Source organism: Diabrotica virgifera, chromosome 7, assembly GCF_917563875.1.
Source record: "Diabrotica virgifera virgifera chromosome 7, PGI_DIABVI_V3a".
Lineage (NCBI taxonomy): Eukaryota > Metazoa > Arthropoda > Insecta > Coleoptera > Chrysomelidae > Diabrotica > Diabrotica virgifera.
Window position 1 is genome coordinate 139,543,151 of NC_065449.1, and position 26,468 is coordinate 139,569,618.

The 26,468-nt window shown below is 31.5% G+C and overlaps 2 protein-coding genes across 2 annotated transcripts in view; one reads left to right on the plus strand and one right to left on the minus strand.

Moving 5' to 3' along the window:
- The window catches only part of LOC114336164 (CAD protein), a 206,016-nt gene that overhangs the window by 46,910 nt on the left and 132,638 nt on the right, over positions 1 to 26,468 (minus strand). The window lies entirely within an intron of this gene.
- LOC114336165 (uncharacterized) overlaps positions 11,817 to 26,468 on the plus strand; it is a 49,327-nt gene continuing 34,675 nt past the window's right edge. Inside the window, exons 1-2 of the mRNA XM_028286494.2 lie at positions 11,817 to 12,281; positions 24,284 to 24,543. Coding sequence (XP_028142295.1) covers positions 12,043 to 12,281; positions 24,284 to 24,543 — 499 coding nt within the window. The 5' untranslated portion in view covers positions 11,817 to 12,042. The remainder of the gene's footprint in view (positions 12,282 to 24,283; positions 24,544 to 26,468) is intronic.

Genomic DNA, 26,468 nt, shown 5'->3' on the forward strand with positions numbered 1-26,468 from the left:
AATATTTGCAAATGAATTAAATAAGTTAGTATGTAAGTGTAAAATAAATTAGATATATTGTTGTAAAATTAAGTGTTAAATTGTAAGTGTTATAAATTAAACAATTTCAAGTAAGTCTTTTATTTATTTAATAATAATTAAAAGTCAATTCACGTAATAGTTCACAAATAAATAAATCAGTACAGTAATAACCCAACACATTGTTTCGGAAAAATTCAAACAAGCTTATATTTTTCTAAAACGTAATTTTTTAGTTCATATACATGTTAAAGTAAAAAGTTCTACTCACGGATTTGGCCGCTAATTGTTTATTAATTGTTTAAACAATAACAATTGTTTTGTATTAATAATTTTAAAAATATCGTTAAATTCATCATTTTACTTTGATCAAATATGTTTCTATTTTGTTTTTGATTATACTGAATCCGAATATGGCATTGCAATTTGAAAATTCTCATACAGAAGCTCTTATACAGTATGACTGCGTAGCTAGGAACCACATGGAAAACTTTTTTATTATCAATTTTACGAAAAAAAGTTATTCTTCATAAAATGCTCTGGATAGTCAAAAATATAAAACTCAACCATCAGATATCAAATTTTATTAATTTTGTACGAGTTATGTCAAAAATATGAATTTCGTTAAAGAGTAAAGTACCTTTATATTTCAGAATATCAAAAAATGCTATTATGAAAAGTTGTTTGAAATTAAAAACTATGTTTAAATATACAAGTACACCTGGTTCCAAAAAAAACTGATACGACTCTTGAAGCGTATTTTGTAGAAAATTGAGCAGTGTATTTTGAAGAATAAATACATATTTACATACTGTCAATGTCACTGCCAAATCTTAAAATTTGTCAGATAGCTTATTCTGTTCGACCCATACGAACTGTCAGTATTGACAGTTCTGGTTCAACCTCAAAAAATGTCTCCACACGCTAGGAAAGAACTAAAAGCAAGAATTGTAACGAAATTAGAAGATGGTTGGTCACTATCTGCCGTAGCAAACCATTTTAACGTAAGCAGAACAACCGTTTTTAATATTAATAAAAGATGGAGAGAACAAGAAACTCTCGAAAGAAAGCAAGGCTCTGGAAGACCAAAATATCTACCGCTGAAGATCGTACGCTTTTGGAAAGATTAGAAGAGAATCCTTTTGAAGATGCAAAAACTGCAAGAATTATGTCACAGTTTCCGGGAAGAAAGACAACAACTTGGCGGAGAATTAAAGCATCGCGTCTTAGGTACCGAACTGCAGCAAAAAAACAAGCTTTTACACCAGAACAGAAACAGTCAAGACTTTTATGTATTTGCTTTAAACCATCAGTTACCAAATCAAGATTTTTGGGATAGAATAATATTTACAGATGAAAAAATTTTTCAATCTTCTAAAAAGGTCAAAATTGGGGTGTATAGACCAGATAATAATAGATTTAATACTCTATATGTTGATAGATATCGAGCAGCTGGTCATTTTAGCGTCAATGTATGGGGATGGATTTCATCTAGAGGAATGGGGAATTGTATGGCGTATTGATGGCAGGTTTGTTGGGCAGACTTATCTGAATATTCTAGAAAACATCATGTTTCCCAGTGTAGAACAGTTGTATCCAGAAAATAATTTTATCCTCCAACAAGATAATTGTCCTGTTCACACTGCAAATATTATAAACCAGTGGCTCCAGAATAACAACATCGAAACCTTACCATGGCCCAGCTACAGTCCAGATTTAAACCCAATCGAGAATGTCTGGGGGGTTATTGTAAAACGGTTGTATCAACGTAATTTTTTACCTCAAAATGCTGAAGAGCTGTGGCACAGTATACAACAGGTTTGGGAAGAGCTCGCTGAAGAAGACAATTTCATAGTTCCTTTCACGCAGATGGACCGAAGACTACAAGCTGTTATCAATGCTGATATAGATATCACAAAATATTAATTTTATTTTTATATACCTAAATTTAGTATAGTTTTGGTCTTCCAAACTGTGACATAATTCTTGCAGTTTTCGCATCTTCAAAAGGATTCTCTTCTAATCTCTCCAAAAGCATACGATCTTCATGAGCGGCAGATATTTTTGGTCTTCCAGACCCTCGCTTTCTTTCGAGAGTTTCTTGTTCCCTCCATTTTTATTAATAGAAAAACTGTGGTTCTGCTTATGTTAAAATGTTTTGCTGCCTATGATAGTGCCCAGTTATCTTTTAATTTGGTTACAATTCTTGCTTCAATATATTGTTGAGTAAGTCGTTTGTTTTATTCCAATAATAATAAAAAAATAATGTGTGTGTATTTTTTACGCACGTAAGAAGTTATACTTCTATTATATGATTTCTTAAAAATAAATATACTTTAAACAGTTTGTTTTAATTTTTTTAAAAAGTTTAATTTTGTGCTTACCGGTTTCAAAAAATAAAAAAAGTATAGGATTGCTCCGGATTCGAAGATCCTCTACTATAAAAATATAAATTTCACCTAACTTTATCACGACGGAAATATCCAGGTATCTGACAACTTTTTTAGTTGTTATTGTAGACATATACAAAGAAACCTATCGGCTTCTCCCAAGAGTTCGGAGCTGTTTTTTAATAATTATTAACAATGCAGTGCAAAAACGCTTACACTACAAATCTTAAAAGATTATAACTTAATACTTGTTCTCTATTTCTTAAGTTTTTATTTATTTATATTGAATATTAATTTGTTTTGTTGTATAATCCACGTTTACAATAATTATGTGATCTATTTGATGTAAAAACTTTCATATATTTATATACTCTTTATAAAATACAGGAATCCAAAATAATATAAACATTTAGACCTTAATAATTAGTACAATTTATGAATTAACATAATATGTAATCAGTTGTTTGTTGTTTGTTTATTTTATTATTTGTCTGTCATAATAAATATAATGTCAGATCAATCAAATACACTGCTCAACATGATCAAATCTTACTAAGAGTCGTATCAGTTTTTTTAGGAACCGGCTGTACATTATTCTAATCGAAAAAATTTTTTCAATTTTTTTTCAAATTACGGATACTCGTCATCATTTTATTACATGATAACTATTTTATTATCACTTTTACGAAAAAAAAAAGTTATTCTTCATAAAATGCTCTCCCTGGTCTAAAATCTAAGATACAACTATCAGATATTAAACTTTTTTAATTTTACACGAGGTATGTAAAAAATATGAATTTTTCTTAAGAGTTTTGTGCCTTTATTATTCACAATATTTTAATTAGAAGGATGTAATTGAACACTAAAACAAATTTTTTAATTCTAAACAACTTTTCTTAATAACAATTTTCGATATTGTGAAATTTAACGATACTTTACTCTTGAGTGAAATTCATATTTTTTGACATACCTCGTATAAAATTCATTAAATTTGATATTTGATGATTGCATCTTAGATTATATACGATGCAGAGTATTTTATAAAGAATAACTTTTTTCGTAAAACAATAAAAAAGTTATCAATAGGTTCCAAGTTACGCAGACATACTGTATAAGATCTAAAAAAAAATTTTTTTGTTGAACATTTATTATTGTTGAAGTTTATTATTAAATGTATTTTAGGTAAGTTTTACAGAAAAAAGTTTTGATCACTTTATATAAACATTTTTTTAGCTGGTAGTTTTCGGTTTTTGTATTACATTTTTGTTATCTTTCTTAATTTTCTCAAAAAGAACTAGTCTATTTTATTTCTAAAGTAAAATAATTCAGTGCATTTTAAAGATTACATCGTAAGCTTTAAAAAAGCACTTTTAAAAAAGTGTATATTACATTTTTGTTATCTTTCTTAATTTTCTCAAAAAGAACTAGTCTATTTTATTTCTAAAGTAAAATAATTCAGTGCATTTTAAAGATTACATCGTAAGCTTTAAAAAAGCACTTTTAAAAAAGTGTAATAGATCTGTTCAAACTTGAGTAATACCATGGACACGTCCATGAGTAATACCGTCTTAAAGTGGTGGTAATTCTATAAAACTATGAAGATTTCAAAAATTACATTTTTTAAGACGTCATATCATTTGAATTAAATTTTTGAGATTTTTTTTGAATGAAACATAATTTAGTACGCTGCTTGAAAGGTAAGTTGTGCAAAATTGAGGGTTTTATAAGAAAAATTGTATTAGTTACACATTTTTAAATCATTTTTTCTACAACCGTGTTAAAAATGCAATTTTTAGCACTCCATACGAGCGTTAAAAAAGCTACTTTAAGGCACTAGTGATTTAAAAAAATTTTAAGGCACTGCAGTTCGTATTGACCGTATATGCAATTTTGATGTAATGTCAAAAAATATAAAATTGGAATGTCAGTCAAGTTCAAGTAAAAGTTTTTGTAGATATTGTCCTGTAATTACGCGTGTAGAAAAAATATTGTGTGATATGCGTGTTAAAAAGTACATTTTTAAGGCACTCATGTGAATTGCAGAACTCGCTTTCGCTCATTCTGCAAACTTTCACATGCGTGCCTTAAACGTGTACTTTTAACACTTATATCATAAATAACTATTAAACAAAATTCATGTAAGGCTCACTTTCCGCCCCCACCGTACTTATGCCCATACATTTTATTTCTTTTTATTACAACCGTAAGATAGCTTAATTATTCTTCTTTTAGGTTCAATTTGTAAAATTTCATTTGATCCATTAGTTAAAGAATTACATTAAAATAACTCAACCGTGCACTTCGCCGTACGCTAGTTTACAGTGCGCCAATGTTTGTGAGAAGGGTGACTTTAGCGTTATAAATAAAAAATTATAGAAGATACAGATTTAATTTTAGAAAATTCTTTATATTAGGTTTTTTTTTGTAAAATTTTCTGAATTTTTCAATGGTCAAGTCAGTTTTGTTCTAAAATTTATATTTTCGGAGTTATTTAAAAAAAAACATCAAACTTCGTAGTTCATTTGTTTAATAAAAAAATGAAGCACACACATATGTTGTTTATTAAACATTTCTTAATGAAATTACAAAAAGTTCTATCTTATTTGATTTTTTCCGAAGTGAAAATCTATATGCACTCCCCTATTTATTAGTTTGTTAATTTCTACTTTTCCCTTTTGTATGCTCGCTCTTAAATCTTTCATGCCCATATTTTCTATTGCTTGTTCAGGGCCCCGTTTAGGTCAATTGACGCCCTAGGCAATTCTCTAGTAGCCGCCCTTCAACCATGTACCATTTTTGCGAAAAAAAATTGCAGAAATTTGCAAAAACACCAAAAACGGATTTAAACTACTATGTTTATATACCTATAACAGAAAAACATTTCATTCCAGTTCGATCACATCAGAGATTTCTTTTCAAAAATTTTTTTTTTCTTGACAAAATCGACAAATTGTTAACACGTTCTTGCGTCATACGTCATACTTGATGGGAAATTATTTTTAATTCTTGACATTTTCGAAAATTACCTTCCAGTGGACACGATGGCAACTGGGATTCACAAGTAAATGTGCAAAGCAATGCCAAAATTAGGGAAAATATCTTTCAGTCAACTTAGTGCAGTCACTGAAGGTTTTCAGCTCCGATATCGTTGAACCTCTTTCAATTTTCATGAAAATGGGTGAGTAGTTAGAGGATACCTCAAGGAATAAAGGTGACATGATGCCAACTTGCGCTTTTACCGTGGTGGTGAATGCCACCCCTTCTTGGGAATAAAAAATTATTTTTTTAATAATACCATAAATCGATAGAGAGACAAATTCTAAGCAAAATTTGTTATATAAAGTTATTAATATAAATCAATATTTTTTTGTTATTAAAGATCAAAGATTTTATTTTTTTCGTAAAAAAATGCATATGTTTAAAGCTGTTTTTCACGTAGAACTCAATAACTATAAGCTTTTACAAAAAAGTTATTTTTATCAAAATTGAAGATAATAAAAAGCTGAATACACTCCTTACTTACAGAATTAAACTAATCTTAATTCAAAGTGAGTTATGGGTAATTGAATGTATATTTTTTTCAACGGGTACTCAAATCTACATAAGTATTCAAGCTTAAATAACGGGAAAAAGATGCATTTTATAAAATATACCTACTAATTAAACACTTGTTAAAGTACTTCGGAGTACCTATCAAATGAGCTCCAGTAGAAGTTATCACAATGAAGCAAGTTATGATGAAAATGAGAGAACCCTTTAGAACTTTTTAAGAAAAAGTGAAAAATTAAACGTACACCATTTCCACAAAAATTAAAATTTATAGTAATCCTTACCAGAATTTCTTTATATTAGCATAAATAATGATTTCAACAATTTTGACCGGTTTAGAATGCATATTTAAAAAAAAGATATAATTTTAAAAAATCAGAATTTTTAAAATTATCGTAATTTTCATTTTGTTTTGATAATAACTCCAAAAATACTCAATATACGTAAAAAGTGATATATGTATAACCAAATTTTAGTTTTCTCTGTATCAAATATTTTAAATTTTTATATCGTAAAAACTAACGGAGTTATTAAAAAAACAATAACTTTTTTGGAAAAATTTTTAAAAGATAAATTTTGAAAAATATTTGGTGCATAAATTTTAATGCTATCAACTTATTCGGGGGCTCATTTGATAGATATTTCTAAGTACTTTGACAAATGTTTAATAAGGTTATGTTATAAAATGCATCATTTTCCCGTCATTTAAGCTTGGATACTTAGATTTGGGTACTCGCCGAAAAAAATATACATTCAATTACCTGAACTCACATTTAGTTAACATTAAATGGTTTTTTCAGTAAGGAGTATATTTCATTTTTATTAGCTTCAATTTTTTTTCTCACAAAAAATTAAAATCTTTAATAACTCAAAAAGTTTTGATTTATTTTAATAACTTATGCAACAAATGCTTATAGGTCTGGATCCCGCATATGAAAAAAAGTTGATTAATAGCAAGCTGAAAATTTGTTAATAGCTTAAGGGTATCTAGTCGGACAAACTTTGATATATGGGAACACTGGAACAGGGGAAGTTTTAATTGTGGAACAGGTTAAAAATCTGGAACGGTCGACCACGAAAACGGCACATGTATTTTGTCCGACAGAACAGACTTAAACTCTCCGAACAGAGATTAAACTCTCACGCAAAAATTAGACAGCTATATTTATCACCAAATGGGCGTTTTAATGAGTGGAACATGTAGAATATGTCAAGTGACAGGAAGTATGACAGGTGATAAACAACAGTCTGATTTTTGCATGAGAGTTTAATCTCTGTTCGGAGAGTTTAAGACTGTTCTGTCGGCCAAAATAAATGTGCCGTTTTCGTTCAATTCAATTCAATTCAATTCAGTTTATTGATGTCAATATACAAAGTATTTACATAAGTCAAAACGTGGTCGTGGTCTGACCATTCCAAATTTTTAACCTGTTCCACAATTAAAACTGCCCCTGTTCCAGTGTTCCCATATATCGAAGTTTATCCGACTAGACACCCTTAAACTATTAACAAATTTTCAGCTTGCTATTAATCAACTTTTTTTTTTACGCGGGATCCAGACCTATTAGAATTTGCCCCTCTATCGAATTCTGGGGATATTTTTAATAAAATAATTTTATAATTTTCACTCCCGAGAAGGGGTGGAATCCACGCAAGTTGACACCATGTCACCTTTGTTCCTTGAGATATCCTCTAACCATTCACCAATTTTCATGCAAATCGATGGAGGTTCAACGAAATCGGAGGTAATAGCTCATATCCACCTTCAGTGACTGCACTAACTCTTCTTTAAATATTAAGATATGTCAATTGGTGATTTCATTGTGGTATTCAAATGATCCTTTAATTGAATGCATTCATGCATGAATGATGTATCTTGGTCGTCTTTATTTTGTACCAGATTTTCAGCTTCTTTAATAATTTCTTCATTGCTTACAGAGCGACAAACGAGAGTTGGCGGCTGACCTTCTCATATTCTGCATTTGTCGCTGTGTATTTTCACTCAAGGTCACGCGCCAGCACTGGCTTGTCGGCTTGTAATTTTGGCGAATCTGTTATTAACACAAAAACGTTGATAAATAAGTTGATAAGATTCCAGACGTCTATTTAGGTCTCTTATCAGAGTGTCGCTTATAATACAGAATGTGTGGATTTTCATCTCATCACTAGCTAAAAAGATTAGTTCATCATCGGCCCCCTCGTCAAATTGAATTTTTCTTTTTCTCTTTCTTATTTCTTAATATGCTTTATTTAGGCACAATTTTTTGGCTTCCTTGCGGTAAAGTAATTTGAAAGAGCTTCATGCTCTTTAATGACAGAACCCAGATCCATAATTTTTATATACAAATATTTTTTTACAGTATTTTTGCCGCCCTCTCATAATATGCCGCCCTAGGCAACTGCCTATATTGCCTAATGGATAAAGCAGCCCTGTGCTTGTTTATTCCTTTCTACTGTGTATCTTCTTAGGTCTTTCCTTATTGTCTTTGTTGATGCATCAGAATAGAAATGGCTCGAAGAGGATTTATAAAATACAAGTCAATGTTTACAAATAAGAAATTGAGTATGGGCATCAGATTGAGGTTCGTCGAACGTTATGTTTGGTCGCAACTACTATATGGGGTAGAAGCTTGGACTCTAAAAGCACAATACGTAAAAAAATTGGACGTATTCGAAATGTGGCTATATAGGCGTAGGTATTCTGAAAATTCCTTGGACTGCAAAAATCTCAAACGAAGAAGTGTTAGGACCAATTGGACGTTCATGCAAGGAAGAGGGAAAATCTTGGCTGATGAATATCAGATATTGGACTACCCTCAGTGTTGAACAGATATTTCACGTTGCAAAAGACAGAGAAGCGTTTAAAGAAGTGATCGCCACCCTTCGTTAGAAGACGGCACAAGAAGAAGAATAAGTTTTTTTTTATTAACCCCACATTTATTACAATCTATCTATTGGGACCGTGCAAGTTCGGCAAAGCGACCCCTATTTCTTCGCTCTGTACTATTATTCGCACTTTTAATTATATTGGCCAATTATATTAGTCCTGGTTACTGGATAATTGTCAAGGCCATAGTCCAAAAAAATAGTAAGAAGAAAAAATAAGATTCAGGTTATGTTATGAAAACGTGAACAATTGTATGTAGTAAATAAAATTAGTTATTAAAATGCAGTACTGCACTCAAAACACAATTAATTAAATTACCTTTATATAATAATTGCATATTATATCAATATTGTGGATCAATATATAATTTTTCTGCTTCAATGACAGAAGGTATAAAATATACGTCAATTTGACAATTTCAATTGACAATATGAATTATTTAAGATAGTTGCAATATTTCTCCGCGACTCGCGCACAGTCGTTTCTCGTTTCCCTTTCCAAGTACTTGCACACCGCGAATACAATCTAAACCTAAATGTTTAGGTAGATAACAGACAATAAGTAATAGGACTGACAATAATTAGGAATGACACGTAGGGAGGCATCCAGTGATGCACCCCTTTTTTAAAACTTAGCCTACAACACTGACTATTTCTGACATAAACTTATACACATTAATTTAGTACCTATTGTTCACTTAACTCTAACGGAACTTTTAAGAACCATGGAACTCCTAGTATTGATCTCAATATTTTGGACTGAAATCTTTGTATGATTTCAATGTTGGAATGTGCAGCGGTTCCCCATAATTCTATCCCATAAGTCCACACTGGTTTTAGGATGGATTTGTAGATTAATATTTTATTTTCAGTTGATAGTTTTGATTTTTTGCCCAACAGCCAATATATGGTTCTTAACTTATGACCCAGTTGTTTTCGCTTAGTAAATATATGCTTCCTCCAGTTTAATCTTCTGTCCAAGTACATACCTAGATATTTGACTTCATCCCCTTGTGGGATTCCTTTATCGTTTAAGTATACAGCCGGACATGTTTCCCTACGCGTGGTAAATGTTAAGTGTAGCGATTTGTTTTCATTAATTTTTACTCTCCATTTTGTCATCCATTGTTGAATTTTATTTAGATTATTTTGTAAGATTTCTGAGGCTATTTTGGGATTTTTGTTCGATGATAGTATTGCCGTATCATCCGCAAATGTGGCTGTAGTGATATGTGTGTCTGTCGGTAAGTCAGCCGTGAATATAAGGTATAATATAGGTCCTAGTACACTTCCTTGGGGCACCCCAGCGAGAATTTGTTGTATGTTTGTGTATTCATTCTCATACTTTACCTGAAAGTTTCTGTTGGTGATATATGACTTTAAGAGTATATAGTAATTTGTGGGTAAATTCTGTTTTAGTTTACATAATAGGCCTTTATGCCAGACTTTATCAAATGCCTGACTTACGTCCAGAAATACCGCCGAGCAGTACCTATTATTTTCAAAGTCCTCGTTGATTCTCTCTACAATTCTATGTACCTGTTGTATTGTTGAATGTTGTTTTATAAACCCAAATTGGTGTGGTGGTATTAGTTTTTTGTTTTATAGTATAGGCATTAGCTTAGTAAGTGTCAACTTTTCAAAAACTTTGGATACCACTGGAAGAAGACTAATAGGACGGTAGGACTGTACACTTTCTGGTTCTTTTCCTGGCTTTAGTATCATTGTTATTTGTGCTAGTTTCCATTGTGATGGGAAATGACCTAGTCTCATTATAGAGTTAAATAACTGTGTCAGAAATTGGAAGCCTTTCTCTGGGAGTTGCTGAAGAGTTTTTCCTGTAATCAAGTCGTATCCTGGAGCCTTTTTTGGATCGATGTTGTGTTGTATAATATTTTTTACCTCATTTTTTGTGAATCTTTTTTCAGGAAGTTCTAGTTGATAAGGTTTTGTGAGTATCGAAATAATTTCTTCTTCAGTTTGTAGTGAGTAATTTCCCTCATTTGGTGTAAAGACTTTTTTAAGGTGTGTCGCAAATGTTTCGGCCTTTTCTAGAGGACTTCTCGCCCATTGTCCTGTTTACGTTCTTAGTGGTGGGACTGTATAGTTCTGCCTTCGTAGAGTCCTTGTAGCCTTCCATAACGAGTAGTCAGTGGCTTGAGTTGCATCTAGTTTTTGTAGGTATTCCTGAAAGCTTACATTTTTTTCTGCTATTATCAATTTTTTTAGGTCTTTTTGTGCTTTATTGAGGTTTGTTTTACTTTGAGGTGATCTTGATTTAGGTGAGGTGATTACTTTGAGGTGAAGAATAAGTTGACTTATTCATCTTATTTTGCTATTTTGCTTATATTGTTCTCCAGTTTCATCCGCTGCCTTAGTTCAGTATGAGTTTTTGTAGGTTAAGTTAGTTTTTTCTCTTTTTACTTGTTGGATAATATTTAGTTTGAGCCTGTTGCAATCTCTCGACTATTTTGTTCATTTAATACATTATTTTGGTTGCTGTGTTTTCACTGAATTACAACTATATTTTTTCAAAATAATATTTTGCTCTTAATCTATGGCCAGTACTTGTAATAATCTGGTTTAACACATTTACTCTTTAATACATATGTAGTTATATTTTTAGGTTTTTATGAAATAGTCGATTTTATTCTAGAGGACTTTCAGCCCTTGGTAATAATGTAATATTTCACTGTGTGTTTAAATTTTTCAAAAATATATTTATTAGCTTTTTAAGAATGCATTTAAAAAGCATTGGTCCGAAAATGTGCGTCTACGCTCTTAATTCGTCTAAATTAAATGATGGCGAATGAGCAAAGACTATTTCCGAGTATATTTCTATTGCTTTTTCAGAATTTTTTTCGAGATATCCTCAATTGATAAACAAGGTGGATTTAAGATAATTTCAAACTAATTAAATTAACCAAAAATATGGAAAAACCATACACTTTGGAAAAATATAATTACTTACCTCTAAATATTTATTCTGTGAATTATATCTTCCACTTCAGACAATATATTCAGATTACAGTCAGATTTAATTAGAACGTTTTTTAGTAGCAAATATTTTAAATTTTGATAATAATGGATAAAATCTGATAATAAAATATTGTATAAACTTAATCAATCTTGAAAGATAAATCTTGTCAGTTAGTAGTAGAAGCAAATACTTCGTGAAGTGATCATGCAGTAATATACAATGGGTGGTGGTAGTTCAAAAAAAGGACGTGAAGTGAGTGTTAACGATGAGTTATCACAAAACAATAATAACAGTGCAGTGAATAATACAGACAACAATGATAACAACAAAGTTTTAGATTTAAGTAAACTAGACTTACAATACATTGAAACGATTCGAAAGGATTTTCGTGAGACCCCCGAGTTATTTTTGTTGAACAACGTACTTATGTGTGTTATGTTCTTTACGGATTACAAAAAGTAAGTGTTAGGTTATAAGGATTATATTTTTAATAAATAACCTTCTGACCAATTTGAAAAAAGAAGTATGCAGCAATACTGAAAAAATATCAAAAAGTTCTTATCCAATGATAATGAAATTAGTTAACTAAGCTTTTTCAGTTGTTTTAATCACTTTTACTCAGAAAATATGCATTTGGATTATAACATAATTTAACTTATCTTAGATAAGATTAGATAAGAAGTTTTTCCGGTTTTTGCAATCCATTGTGTATCATGATTGTTATAGTCCCTGGTTAGATACCAGAACCTTAACAAAAGGAATTAGTCTTCTCTTTCATGCATTTTTAAACATACAAATACCCATACAAGCCATACATTAATATCGAATTACACAGTTCGTATTAAAGTTCTTTATTACTAGCAGCACTGAGAAGATTTTTTAGCTTCTCCTGGTGTATAGTGCTAAATGTTGCGGATCTTCCTCTATTGAGGGATTCTCAATCTCTCCATGGTCTGGTGTCCTTCTCTTCATGTTTCACTTAGGCTGATATTCTGTCACGCTGTGCTATTTCAATCCTCAATCGATTACCACTTTTAGTCCAGGGTAATAAGGTTTTTTCCATGACACTTGAACAGCCAGGGTACTTAAGCGTTATTTCGAAGGTAATACCTATAAGAGCAAATTGTAACTATTTCCTGCGTAGGATCTGGCGGGCATTTTTATTTATAAACAATTAAGTGTCAAAAATGACATTTTTCAAAAATGTCATTTTTTTTAAATCAATGGAAAACAGGTAAACTTATGGTTTTTTAGTACAAATATCTTAGAAATTGTGGAAAAAGCTTTAAAATGACGTATTACAAAGTTTGATATACTCATTTATTGTTAATATAATTGCGAAAAAAGGTCGGAATTGCAAAAAAAAATTTTCGCAATAACTGTTGTAAAAATTAGTGTACAGCTTTGAAATTTTTGTCAAATAAGGGTTCTTTGGTGATTAATATGTGATAAAGATTTCAAAGTGATTCATTCAATTGTTTAAATTTTATTCAAATTGTTTATCCCAGAGAGCATTTTTTTGCAATAACATAAGTCACAAGAAAATGACGTTAAAACCATTCCACAGGTGTCAAATGAAAGAGCATGAGCTATATTTTCAACTTGGTTTAAAAAAAGTGAATAAAAAATGCACTTATTAGTAATAAATAATTATGCAAAAGTATCGTAAATCTTTCCTTATAAACTTTTTATTTTGTTATATAAGAAATTATACATATTTATTACAATTTTTTATCAATTATGATATAGATAACATTACTTGGTAGTTGTGCACTTAAAACAGGGTAAAAAAGTTAATTTTTTTGGAAAAACTTATTTAAAAAGTTTATAAACAAAAATTGACGATACTTTTGCATAATTATTTATTACTAATAAATGCATTTTTTATTCACTTTTTTAAACCATGTTGAAAATGTAGCTCATGCTCTTTCATTTGACACCTGTGGAATGGTTCTAAGGTCATTTTTTTCTGACTTATGTTATTGCAAAAAAATGCTCTCTGGGATAAACAATTTGAATAGAATTTAAACAATTGAATGAATCGCTTTGAAATTTTTATCAAATATTAAGCACCAAAAAACCCTCATTTGACAAAAATTTCAAAGCTGTACACTAATTTTTACAACAGTTATTGAGAAAATATTTTTTTTGCAATTCCGACCTTTTTTCGCAATTATATTAACAATAAATGAGTATATCAAACTTTGTAATACGTTATTTTAAAGCTTTTTCCATAATCTCGAAGATATTTGTACTAAAAAAATTATGTTTCACTGTTTTCTGTTGATTTGGAAAAAAAAGGGGAAAATGCCATTTTTTGACAGTTAATTGTTTATAAATAAAAATGGCCGCCAGATCCTACGCAGGAAATAGTTATAATTTGTTCCTATAGGTATTACCTGTCGAAAAAACGCTTCAGTACCCTGGCTGCTGAAGTGGCACGGTCAGGGTATATTTTTGTCTTATTACCCTGGCCTATTTGTGTTTCTGACTGTAGTAGATACGTTTTGTTATTTCTCATAGTCCTGTATGGGTTGTTCTAATAGGATATCAGGATGTTTCTTAGAGATATAAATTTATAGTTTTTTTCTTGTAATTTCAGCGTGTTTTTAAGTTTGTGCTGGAAAATGTTTGTAATTTTTGATATGTGACTGTTGTTGTGTCTTTAATATTCCTGTCTTTACATACTTCTTACACCACCTTTGTTTTGAATAATCATAAGATAATTTACACCATTGAAAACATAAGAAAAATTGAAATTTTCAATCAAGAATAAGTCTAAAAATATTGATTTTTCGAAAACAAAACTATTAACATTTTTCTATGGATTTTGAGGTTATTTTCAATATAAAGGTTCCAGCTCCCCAGTTATGGTAGATTCCACCCCTCAGGTAAAAGCACACTTCAGCATAAGGTAGATTTTGCTTGTTAAAATTGAAAATGTAGCTTATAAAAATCAAAGAGGTTGTGTTTTTTTTAATTATTGCTGTAAGTTTAATACAAATTATATATGTATAACACATTAAGGTAACAATTTCGTATTTAACGAAAAATTTTGAAATCTGACCATACTATTTCTACCCTAATTGCAAAACCATTTTAAATTAACTCATTAAGCATCAGTAAAGGGATCCATAAGTTTGAACATTTTAAAATTAATAATTTTGAAAAAAATGGTTAGTGAAAAAATATTTTTGACAATTTTAAAAAGTACATTTTTTCAAAATAAGTACATTTTTTACAGAAAATACTGTTATATAAATATTGGGACCGTGCAAGTTCGGCAAAGCGACACCTACTTCTACGTTCTGCAACTTTATTCGCACTTTTAATTATATTGGCCAATTATATTAGTCCTGGTTACTGGATAATTGTCAAGGCCATAGTCCAAAAAAGTAATAAGAAAAAAAATCAGATTCAGGTTGTTATTAAAACGTAAACAATTGTATGTAGTAAATAAAATTAGTTATTAAAATGCAGTACTGCAAGCAAAATACAATTAATTAAATTTACCTTTATATAATAATTGCATATCATATCAATATTGTGCAACAACATATAATTTTTCTTCTCCAATGACAGTAGATATGAAATGTACGTCAATTTGACAATTTCAATTGACAATATGAATTATTTAAGAAAGTTGCAATATTTCTCCGCTATTCGCGCACGATCGTTTCTTAATTCCCTTCCAAGTACTTGTACACCGCGAATAGCAAATTTTAAGTATCTTCACTATTAGTTTTGTACTTTCTGTGAAAAAAAAAAAAATGTAAAAAATACTTTTTTAACTGTTACTATATCTGTGTTCAAATTTATTCATTTTAAATTGTTAACTCGTTACTACCATTACTCCGGCTTAAGAGCGTAGGCGCAAAATTCCGGGCCAAAGCTTTTTAAATGCACCCTTTTTTTTCGAATCCTGAGAAAACTAATAAGAATTTTTGAAAAATTTAAACGCAAAATGAACGATTACATTATTACTGAGGGCCGAAAATCCCTGAAAACTTCTATAATGTTTATTTTAATAAGTTACAGGGGTGAAAAAAAAAATAGAGAGAATTGAGTATTATTTTTAATTTCAAATCTATCATTCAAAAGAAACTTTTTGTTTAATCTAAGGTACTTTCGGTCCTCGGAAATAATGCAATTTTTTATTCTGCGTTTGAATTTTTGAAAAATTTTTATTAGTTTTTTCAGGATTCGAAAAAAATGAATGCATTTAAAAAGCATTGGCCCGATATTTTGCGCCTACGGTTTCAAATAAAGTGAATTTAAAATGGGTAATGTTCAATTGCAGTTAGAGTATAAATAACAAGGGTAGATTGGTGTTTTTTCTCACGAAAATTTTTTTTTTTTCAGTAAAATTGAGTTTTGAAATTTTTGTTAAAGAGTATACTTACAGCAAAATAAATCGATTAATAAAAGCAATCTAATATAAAGGTTCCACCCCCCCCCCGTGGGTAAATAGAGGTTGATTCAAAAATGTCATCAAAATCGATGCGTGTTGATGGAAATCGCAAATTGAAAAGGCAAAATATTTTTAGATTGTTTTTTATATACTTTTAAAAAGAAATTCACGGTGTATAAGCCTGCAAGCTTAATTTTGCTATCTTGATTGTGTATAATGTGATTCATAATTATAAATACCAATTGAAGTAGGATTCATGTACTTGAAAAAAATCAACTTTACAAGATTTAGCTAAATCTTTGTATATTATATTAGGCTTCATACACAGACCAGATTACTTGTTCGGGTAAAAAGTGTACACAATGAGATTTAATCTTAAAAACTTTTACTATTTGTAGTATAAATGTTGGTAGCTGTATTCGATATTGTTTATTTGATAAAAATTAAAATATTTTTTTCTAATTTTAATTTCATCATTTAATTGGTTATGGCTGGTTTCACCAAGACTAATATTAGTTTATTTGACGAATAAAGTTATTCGGCCAATAAAACTGACACATATATACTAAAATCACAATAAAGATGCATTAGAAATTAACAAACAATATGTCAAAGTTCAAGTTAATTATCCAGTTGGAGTTGACTATTCCTAGTTCGAGACACTCAAACGGCTGGTTTTAGTAAAAGTTGATTTTAAATATATCATGAAGATTTTTATTCAACATTTACTAGTAAAAGTAGACTCCAACTAGGAAAAGTATACTCTCCCAGTGCCATTTATTAAGAGTTGATTATTTCCCAATCATTAAGTTAACATTTACTACGGTCTGTGTTTAAACCAAGAGGAGTAATTCAAATTTACCGCGCCTTAATGCTTTTTTGTATTTGGTCCAACCTCAGGCAAGTTTACTCCACTGTTATTAAATTTTGACACTAATGACATTTATGAAATTTTGACACTACTACTTACATTTCATAGGATAATTAAGTCATATCGGCGATTTTTTGTGTTTTCTGCGTTATTCCTTTAATTTTTAGATTTTTAGTCTACTTTTATATAAAAAACAGTTGTTTAAGAACTCTTTAGCGACGTATTAGTATAATATAATATATATGAATTACCTTCGACGGCCGATATGATCAACAAAAAAGAAGATGTATTAGGTGATTTTTCTAGTATCTTTCTTGGATGTGAATTTGTCTTTTAGTTGACTCCTCTTGGTTTAAAAACAAACCATAGTCAGACTACACTCCAAGTAGGATAAGTAGATATGCTTCTAAAGTGTAAACTAGTAAATAGTTTAAATAAACTTTTTATTATTATTTTTCTTTTTTGCACATTTTTCTTCTTGCAGAAACATGTGTTGGACATGCACTTTATCTGGAAGGAGCACCTGAAAAATCCTTGTTCACTTCCTGATGATTGTGCTGTTACAACTGTTGTTAAAGCCACTTCCTTATCCTTTGAGACTTCGTTTTCATTAATCATGTCTACTTGGCACCGAGAGTTCATTTCACTGAATATTATCTGCTTAAAAACCACTCTTTTCTTTTTGTGTTTCAACTTTTGAAGGCAGGGCTCACATAAGATTACAAAAAGCGCAAAATCTTTTAATGTGGCATTTTTATACTTTGTCTTTTGTTGATTATTCATTTCATTTATTCCTCCATGTCCTGTGGATATGTGTATTACTTCATTTAGAACTGAGAACATATTTCTGTCATGTACATAACACCTAATCAATCCCTTTTCAGTCACAGAGCGGATTAATTTAGGGACACTATTCACTTCAATGGAAGTAAATTTTTCAAAACAATTCACAGTGAATAAAGGACTGAAACAGGGTGACCCTCTATCCCCTTATTGATTTAACTTGGTACAACACATAGTAAGAAGGGTAAAAATTAGTACAAACGGTACCATATTTTAATAACAGACAGCAGTTTATAGCTTACGCTGATGATCTAGTCATCCTAACAAGAACAAAGGAACACCTCCAAAAAATCTTCCAAAAGTTCGAAGCGGAAGCAAAAAGGTATGGATTAAGAATCAACCAAGGAAAAACACAATACATGGTAATTAAAGGAGAAGGAGATGAATATAAATTTAAGGATCAGAATTCGAATGCCTGGGAGTGACTGTAATTAATACTGGAAGGGAAGAAAAAGAAATAGATAAAAGATTATGGAAGATAAGTCGAGTTGTGGGTTCCTGAAACACGATATTAAAAGCCAAAAACGTATCCAGAAACGCGAAAATCAGAATGTATGAAACGATAAGGGTCGATTCTCACTATACCTCCCATTTACATTCCATAACCATTCCATACACCTCCCATTAAAATTCTATTCTCACTATACGTTCCGTTTACTTCCCATACCCGTTCCATACACCTTCCATTAATTTAACCACCATTCTCACTAGACGTGCGTCGCGTTTACTTTCCCCATTTAATATTCCACACATTTTGTACCGGTTTGGTAACATTTTACCCTAAATTTTTGATTCGAATACACGTGTTTTTTCCGGCTTGATGAAATATGTGGTCTGAAGAAAATTTAATAATAGAAATGTAAAATATACATGCGGACCAATGTAAAAAAAGGTTATTTCACATTTGTTTTCTTACCGGCGCGCCGCGGCGTGAGAAATACAAAATAAGATTTACTATTTTATTTGGGCATAAGCCACAATTCGAGTTTGAAATCAAGTTTACTTGACGTTTCGACTTTCACTTCGGAAATCGTTATCAATATAAAAAACATTCATAAATTAAAAATTTAAGTTTGTTTCTGGTGAAGCAACGCAGTTGGAAGGAGCAGATAATATATTATAATTGTGTCACCGGAAAGCGAAAAAGGTAACGCACAACTTGGAAGAACCTATAGATTTCTATCTTCGTTTCTGGTGAAGCAACGCAGTTGTAACAAGCAGATATATTATAATTGGGTCACCAGAAAGCGAAAAAGGTAACGCACAACTTGGAGGAGCCTATAGTTTTCTAACTTCGCTTGTGGTGAAGCAACGGAGTTTGAACAAGCAGATATATTATAATTGTGTCACCGGAAAGAGAAAAAGGTAACGCACAACTTGGAAGAGCGTATAGTTTTCTAACTTCGCTTGTGGTGAAGCAACGGAGTTGGAACAAGCAGATATATTATAATTGGGTTACCAGAAAGCGAAAAAGGTAACGCACAACTTGGAGGAGCCTATAGTTTTATAACTTCGCTTATGGTGAAGCAACGGAGTTTGAACAAGCAGATATATTATAATTGTGTCACCGGAAAGAGAAAAAGGTAACGCACAACTTGGAAGAGCGTATAGTTTTCTAACTTCGCTTGTGGTGAAGCAACGGAGTTTGAACAAGCAGATATATTATAATTGTGTCACCGGAAAGAGAAAAAGTTAACGCACAACTTGGAAAAGCCTATAGTTTTCTAACTTCACTTGTGGTGAAGCAACGGAGTTGGAACAAGCAAATATATTATAATTGGGTCACCGGAAAGCGAAAAAGGTAACGCACAACTTGGAAAAAGCTATAGTTTTCTAACTTCGTTTCTGGTGAAGCAACGCAGTTTAAACAAGCAGATATATTGTAATTGTGTCACCGGAAAGCAAGAAAGGTAACGCACAACTTGGAAGAGCCTATAGTTTTCTAACTTCGCTTCTGGTGAAGCAACGGAGTTGCAACAAGCAGATATATTATAATTGTGTCACCGGGAAGCAAAAAGTTAACTCACAACTTGGAAGAACCTATAGTTTTCTAACTTCGTTTCTGGTGAAGCAATGGAGTTGGAACAAGCAGATATATTATAATTATTGTGTCACCAGAAAGCGAAAAAGGTAACGCACAACTTGGAAGAACCTATAGTTCTCTAACTTTGTTTCTAGTGAAGCGACGCAGTTGGAACAAGCAGACATATTATAATTGTGTCACCAGAAAGCGAAGAAGGTAGTCCCTGAAATGTTCAGGACTATACATCCCAGGATGTATAAACGAATGGACACTAAATAGAAGAAAAAAGAATGGAACAACCACATAGCAGAATAGAGAGACACGTGTGGTCAAAATAGCAAGAAATAAATCACCAATCGATAGAAGTATCGGCCAAACAAGCGAAAATGGAGTGATAATATTCCGTAGAGGTTATCAATCCGCCGATGAACCAGCGGAATTGCTTAAGAAGATATTGGATGAAGAAAATATTTTAATTCCTTGGCAACAGCCGCCCAAAATATTGCCGTCTTTAAATGTATTATCACTGTATTTTTTATTTTCAAAATTAAAAAGTCATGTCAGACAAGTTCTATAAATTTTTTATTGTCCAAATTTTTCTCAACATGTATTCCCCCTATCCATAACCGCTATGTATTCCCCCAATCCATACTCTACCCGACAAGTCACACCTTGTCGTAGAAAAAAATACGTGACTAAACCGCGAGGTAATAGCAATATTCACATTATCCATAGGGTACCCGAGACGTCGCCGAAAAATACGTGGCCGATATTGAACGCGAGATTTCGGGAATGGTAGGTAAACGGGACGGAAAGTGGGCATATACTATATGATTTGTATTTAACAATATTTTATGGAAACGGAATGCCATGCGTATGGAAAGTAAACGGGAGGTATAGTGGGAATCAACCCTTATACGACCCGCAGTGTTGTATGCGAGCGAAACGTGGGTAATGAACCAACAAGAGGAGAAAACGAAACAGATATGGGAAAGGAAGGTCCTGAGAAAGATTTTTGGAGGTATACACAGATAGCGGAGAAAACCTGGAGGAGACGAACAAATGACTTAGTAATGAGGATGTATAGGAGACCAAAAATAACTACAAAAATACGAGCCCAAAGAGCCAGATGGCTGGGACATATTACTCGAATGCCAGAAAGTAGAAACGTCAAACGAATATTGAATGACAGAGTATTGGGAAAAATGATGGAGAAATATTATACATAATTTAGAAGCCGTAGGCCTATAAGGCCTGTAGCGATGTTATATATATTCACTTCAATAACATCATAGCTTTTAAAAAATCTATGATCACTACTTTCTTTTTAGATTTAGCATAACGTCGCATGGCGATTGTAAAATTTTCAAACTCTTTCCTACGTTTGACAAAATATACTTTATCTTATACTATATTTATGCAGAATCTAAAAATATAATAATATATAGGATGTTCCATTAAAAAATAATAATGATTGATGGTGTGTCTAGTATAGGGCTTTTCATCGATTGTCATTTGTCATCATAATATGTTGTATAATCTATATATAATATTAAACGACATATGACACGGATTAAACGACATATGACAGAAGCTCGAAACAAATGACTGTGAATGAAAATCCCTATTACAGGAAGTGGTAACAAGCTATTAAGATTTTAGACGTATAGATAAGCTAGAGTTATGCAAAAATGTAAATTCTCAGATTTCAAATATGTACTGAAAATTATTGGTATAATTTTACAATGTTGGTTCAATAATTTTAATGGTACCATGCCTTAGTTGTCGTGCCAAAAAAAATTCTACGGATAATATTTTTAAAGTTATTCTAATCGCAGAAACAGACGAGCCACTCTGCAGCACTACTGAGTGGAGCCACGAAGTGGCTTAGACAGGTGATTTTGTAGCGCCAATGATTTTGTAATGGACGCCACTCTAGCAGCGAGGATCAGAGACAGTGGCTGGCCACCTTGTGGCGCCACAGAGTAGTGTTGCAGAGTGGTTCGTCTGTTTCTGGGGAAAATGCTTATAAACTATTTTGCCTTAGGATTTTCGACTACTTATAAAGGGTGTAACAAAAATACAGGTCATAAATTAAATCACATATTCTGGGACCAAAAATAGTTGAATGAACCTAACTTACTTTAGTACAAATATGCACATAAAAAGTTTACCCTTTGAAGTTACAAAATGAAAATCGATTTTTTCGAATATATCGAAAACTATTGAAGATTTTTTATTGAAAATGGACATGTGGCATTCTTATGGCAGGAACATCTTAAAGAAAAATTATAGTAAAATTTGTGCACCCCATAAAAATTTTATGGGGATTTTGTTCCCTTAAACCCCCCCAAACTTTTGTGTACGTCTCAATCAAATTATTATTGTGGTACCATTAGTTAAATTCAATATTATTAAAACTTTTTTGCCTCTTAGTATTTTTTCGATAAGGCAGTTTTTATCGAGTTGAGGCTTATTTTTTAATATGTTTACATAAAAATTTTATGGGGGTTTTGTTCTTTTAAACCCCCCAAATGTTTGTGTACGTTCCAATTAAAATATTACTGCGGTACCATTAGTTAAACACAGTGTTTTTAAAACTTTTTTGCCTCTTTGTATTTTTTCGAAAAGGCACCTTTTATCGAGATGTGACTTCTTTTTTAAAATGGTTCAAAATATCCCTAAAAATGTGAATCAGGGATTCCCAACCGGTGGTACGCGGGAAGATTTCAGATGGTACGCGTCACGTGTGTGAATCAAGAGATTACACTGAACCTCTGTCTGCGAAAGTGCCAGTGCAGTTGTTGTGCTTCCATATTAATCTATAAAGCAGTTTTTGGTGAACCCTGGGACTTCAAAGGATAGAGTTAAAAAACTGAAACCGCAGGCCAATTTAAAATACCACGAAAGCTACCTACAGTGTGGTTTTATAGTGAAGTGTGGCACAGAAAATAGTGACAATCCTATTCCTCAATGGGTTGCTTGTTTCGAAACGCTTTCGAACCAAAGCATAAAGCCTTCTATGTTGATACGTCATTAACACACAAAGCACTCTGATGTGGTTGGTAAGCTGATCGAATTTTTTTAAAAGAAAATCTTTTTTTAAGAAAGAAAATAAATGCATGACTAGCTTTTTAAATATGATACTAACTTAATCAAGGCATCCTACCTTGTTAGATGTAGAATCGCAAAGGATGGAAAGCGTCACACAATAGGTGAGACTCTTTTACTACCAGCCGCTGTAGAAATGGCCCAAACCGTGTTAAGAGAAAAGTCAGTTAAATAAATTTAAAAAATACCATTGTCAAACAACGCAATGAAAAGGCGAATTACTGATATGTCTTCCAATATTGAAGAACAAGAATGCCCATATTTTGCACTTCAAGTAGACGAAAACACCGATATAACAAACATAGCACAGCTACTCGCATTTTTACGATTTGATTTTTATAAAGAAGTTATAGAAGAGTCTTTGTTCTGCAAACCACTTAAATCATACACCACAGAAGAACTCGTATGTCAGGTAAATTGACAGGGCTAGCAGCAAAAATAAAGAAAATTCGAAAAATACACATTGTGTCATACACCGAGAAGAATTAGAATTAGAAATAATTTAGTAGATATTTCTAAAAAATAGTATCAGGGGGCTTCCTTCCTCTTCATGTTCCCATTCCCGATGTTTGGTGGTACGCCAAAATTTTAAATATTTAAGGTGGTACGCAGTTGCTAGAAGGTTGGGAACCCCTGATGTAAATCATAAATAAATGTTCATATTATTACAAAGTCTCCATAATCGTACTTAACCATATACAAATATGTGGTGGATTTGACAAATATTCGAAATATCTCGATAAAAACTGACTTTTCGAAAAAGTACTAAGAGGCAAGAAAGTTTTAAAAACATTGTGTTTAACTAATGATACTACAATAATAAATTAATTGGAACGTACACAAAAGTTTGGGGGGGTTTAAAGGAACAAAAACCCCAATAAAATTTTTATGAAGTGTCCAAATTTCACTATAATTTTTTCTTAAGATGCTACTGCCATAAGAATGACACATGTCCATTTTCAATAAAAAATCTCCAATAGTTTTCGATACATTCGAAAAAATCGATTTTCATTTTGTAACTTAAAAGAGCTGTAACTTTTTTTATGTGCACATTTCTACTAAGGTAAGTAAGGTTCAATCAAATTATTTTTGGTCCCAGAATATGTGATTAAATTTATGACCTGTATTTTTGTTACACCCTGTAATAAATGACTTTTTATAGCATTATATAGGTATGTTTTTAGTATGAATTTATTTTCAGGTTTTCAGAGGAACAGATCAAACACAAGTTAGTTAAACAAATTGACTGCCTAGCACCCGATATTATTTTCGAAGAAGTTAATAAAAATATCACATATCGTCCTCATCATGGAACAAAGAAGCACCAGTCAGAACCGCTAATACCGAAACGACTATATGTACTTAATGATGAAGTTAAAGTACTTGGAACTATAGAAGATGCTACGAATATAGAGGATGAGGACAAAACTGTTGTGAGGATTGAGGAATCTCGAAAAAGAGGTATGTTGTTAGGTCTCTTACTTATTTGGGTTGAACTAAAACAGTAATAACATAATAATTACTATAATAAAAAAACGATAAAATCCTTTATAAAAGGTATATTTGTTAAAATCCCTAAAAAGGGCTACATTACAGAACTAGTTTTCGATCGGATGACCGATCATCATCAGTGCTTACCTAAAATGTGTATAACCTGATAAGATAATGCAAAGTTTTTAAAATTTTGACTACGGTTTTAAAAAGTTATAGGTTATACTCACGTGAATCTAACATGTTAACCACCAAAATACAAAAATATATGTGGGTAAAAACCCTTTATAATTGATCCGTCATAGGAACATAGATGAATAATGTGAACTTAAACATGGATGACTAAAATATCCAACGTATTATGCTTTAGGTCACGGTTATTAGACTTTATTACGGTTGCCTTGACCGACGGTGGTGGGGAGCAGAGCCGCCGCTAACAGTTTGATCGCCCGCGTGCAATTCCAATTATGCCGCCCCCTCTTCAACTATAACTATATGGACTGGACTTTCACAAAGACCCTTAGTTTTCTTACATACATACATATTATGCTTTTTGCTGTGGGTTTTAAAGAGCCGCTTGAATTGACATGAAATTTGGTACACACATAGCTAACAATGCTAATATGTCAAAGAAAAAAGGGATATAGTGCCGATGTTGCTTTTGCCCTGGAGGTGGGTTTTCAGCCCTTCTCGGAGGTGAAAAAACATCAGTTCAAAATAAGTCCGCCATTGGGTAAACTGATTAATTCTAAGCAACTTTTGTTCTAAGTAAAAGCTTTTCCAGTAATTTGCGAGTGAATGTTCATTTTTCAACAAGAAAAACATGTTCTTCGACGGATTTACACAAATAACTCAAAAAGTAATTATTTTTTCGAAAAAATATTCATACCAAAAATATAGCTTAGAAAAATGTGAAAAAAAAATGGTGTATATACTGAGTCTGTAGACCCAGTAGAAGCAGAGTTACAGCTAATGAAAAGTAGGTTGTTATCAGTCAAATTTCAAATTAAATATTTCAATGAGTTGTGGCAACTCTGCTTCTGGTAGGTCTACAATACAGGCTTCATATATAGGTACACCATTTTTTTAAGTTTTTTATAAGCTATATTTTTGCTAAGAATATTTTTTTGGATAATACACTTACTTTTTGAGTTATTTACCATGAACTGTTGAATAGAAACGCATTTTTGTTTGTTGAAACATGAACATATTCACTCGCAAATAACTCGAAGAGTATTGTTTTGTAAAAAAAGCCCATAAAACAAAAGTTCTTTAGAATTGTCCATTTTATCCAATTACGGACTAATTTTGAAGGTATGTTTTTTCACCCTCTAGAAGGCGTGAAACCGTGAAACTCACTTTCAGAAAAAAAATCACGCATCGGCACAATATCACTTTTTTCTTGGACATGTTAGCTATGTGTATGCCAATATGCCAAATTTCATGTCAATCCCAGTGGTTCTTCAAAATTTGGAGCAAAAACCGAGTAAATGGACCATAATATTAGTTCAGAGAAATAAGGAAAAAAATATCCTGTTGGTGACACAACCCCCTCCAGGCCGAAACTAAATTTTTTGAGTAGTATTGACATGTATAATAATAACCTATATGTTTCCTGCAGCCGATTTTGATGATATAGGTACATAGTGTTATAAACAAATGAAGATCAAAAAACGGTAAATTTTCGCTTTTTTCGTCTATTACTAAAAAAATAGGCATTTTGGACGAGTTTGAGAGTAAGAAGCTCATAAACCGTATAAAAAATTTCAATATGGCGTTCGCTTAATATGTCTATCCTTACCTATTAGTTGCTTAGAAAATTGCAAAATAAATCATAAATTTTGAGTTTTTATAAATATTCATAACTTATGTAAAAAATTAACTTAGAACCTTCT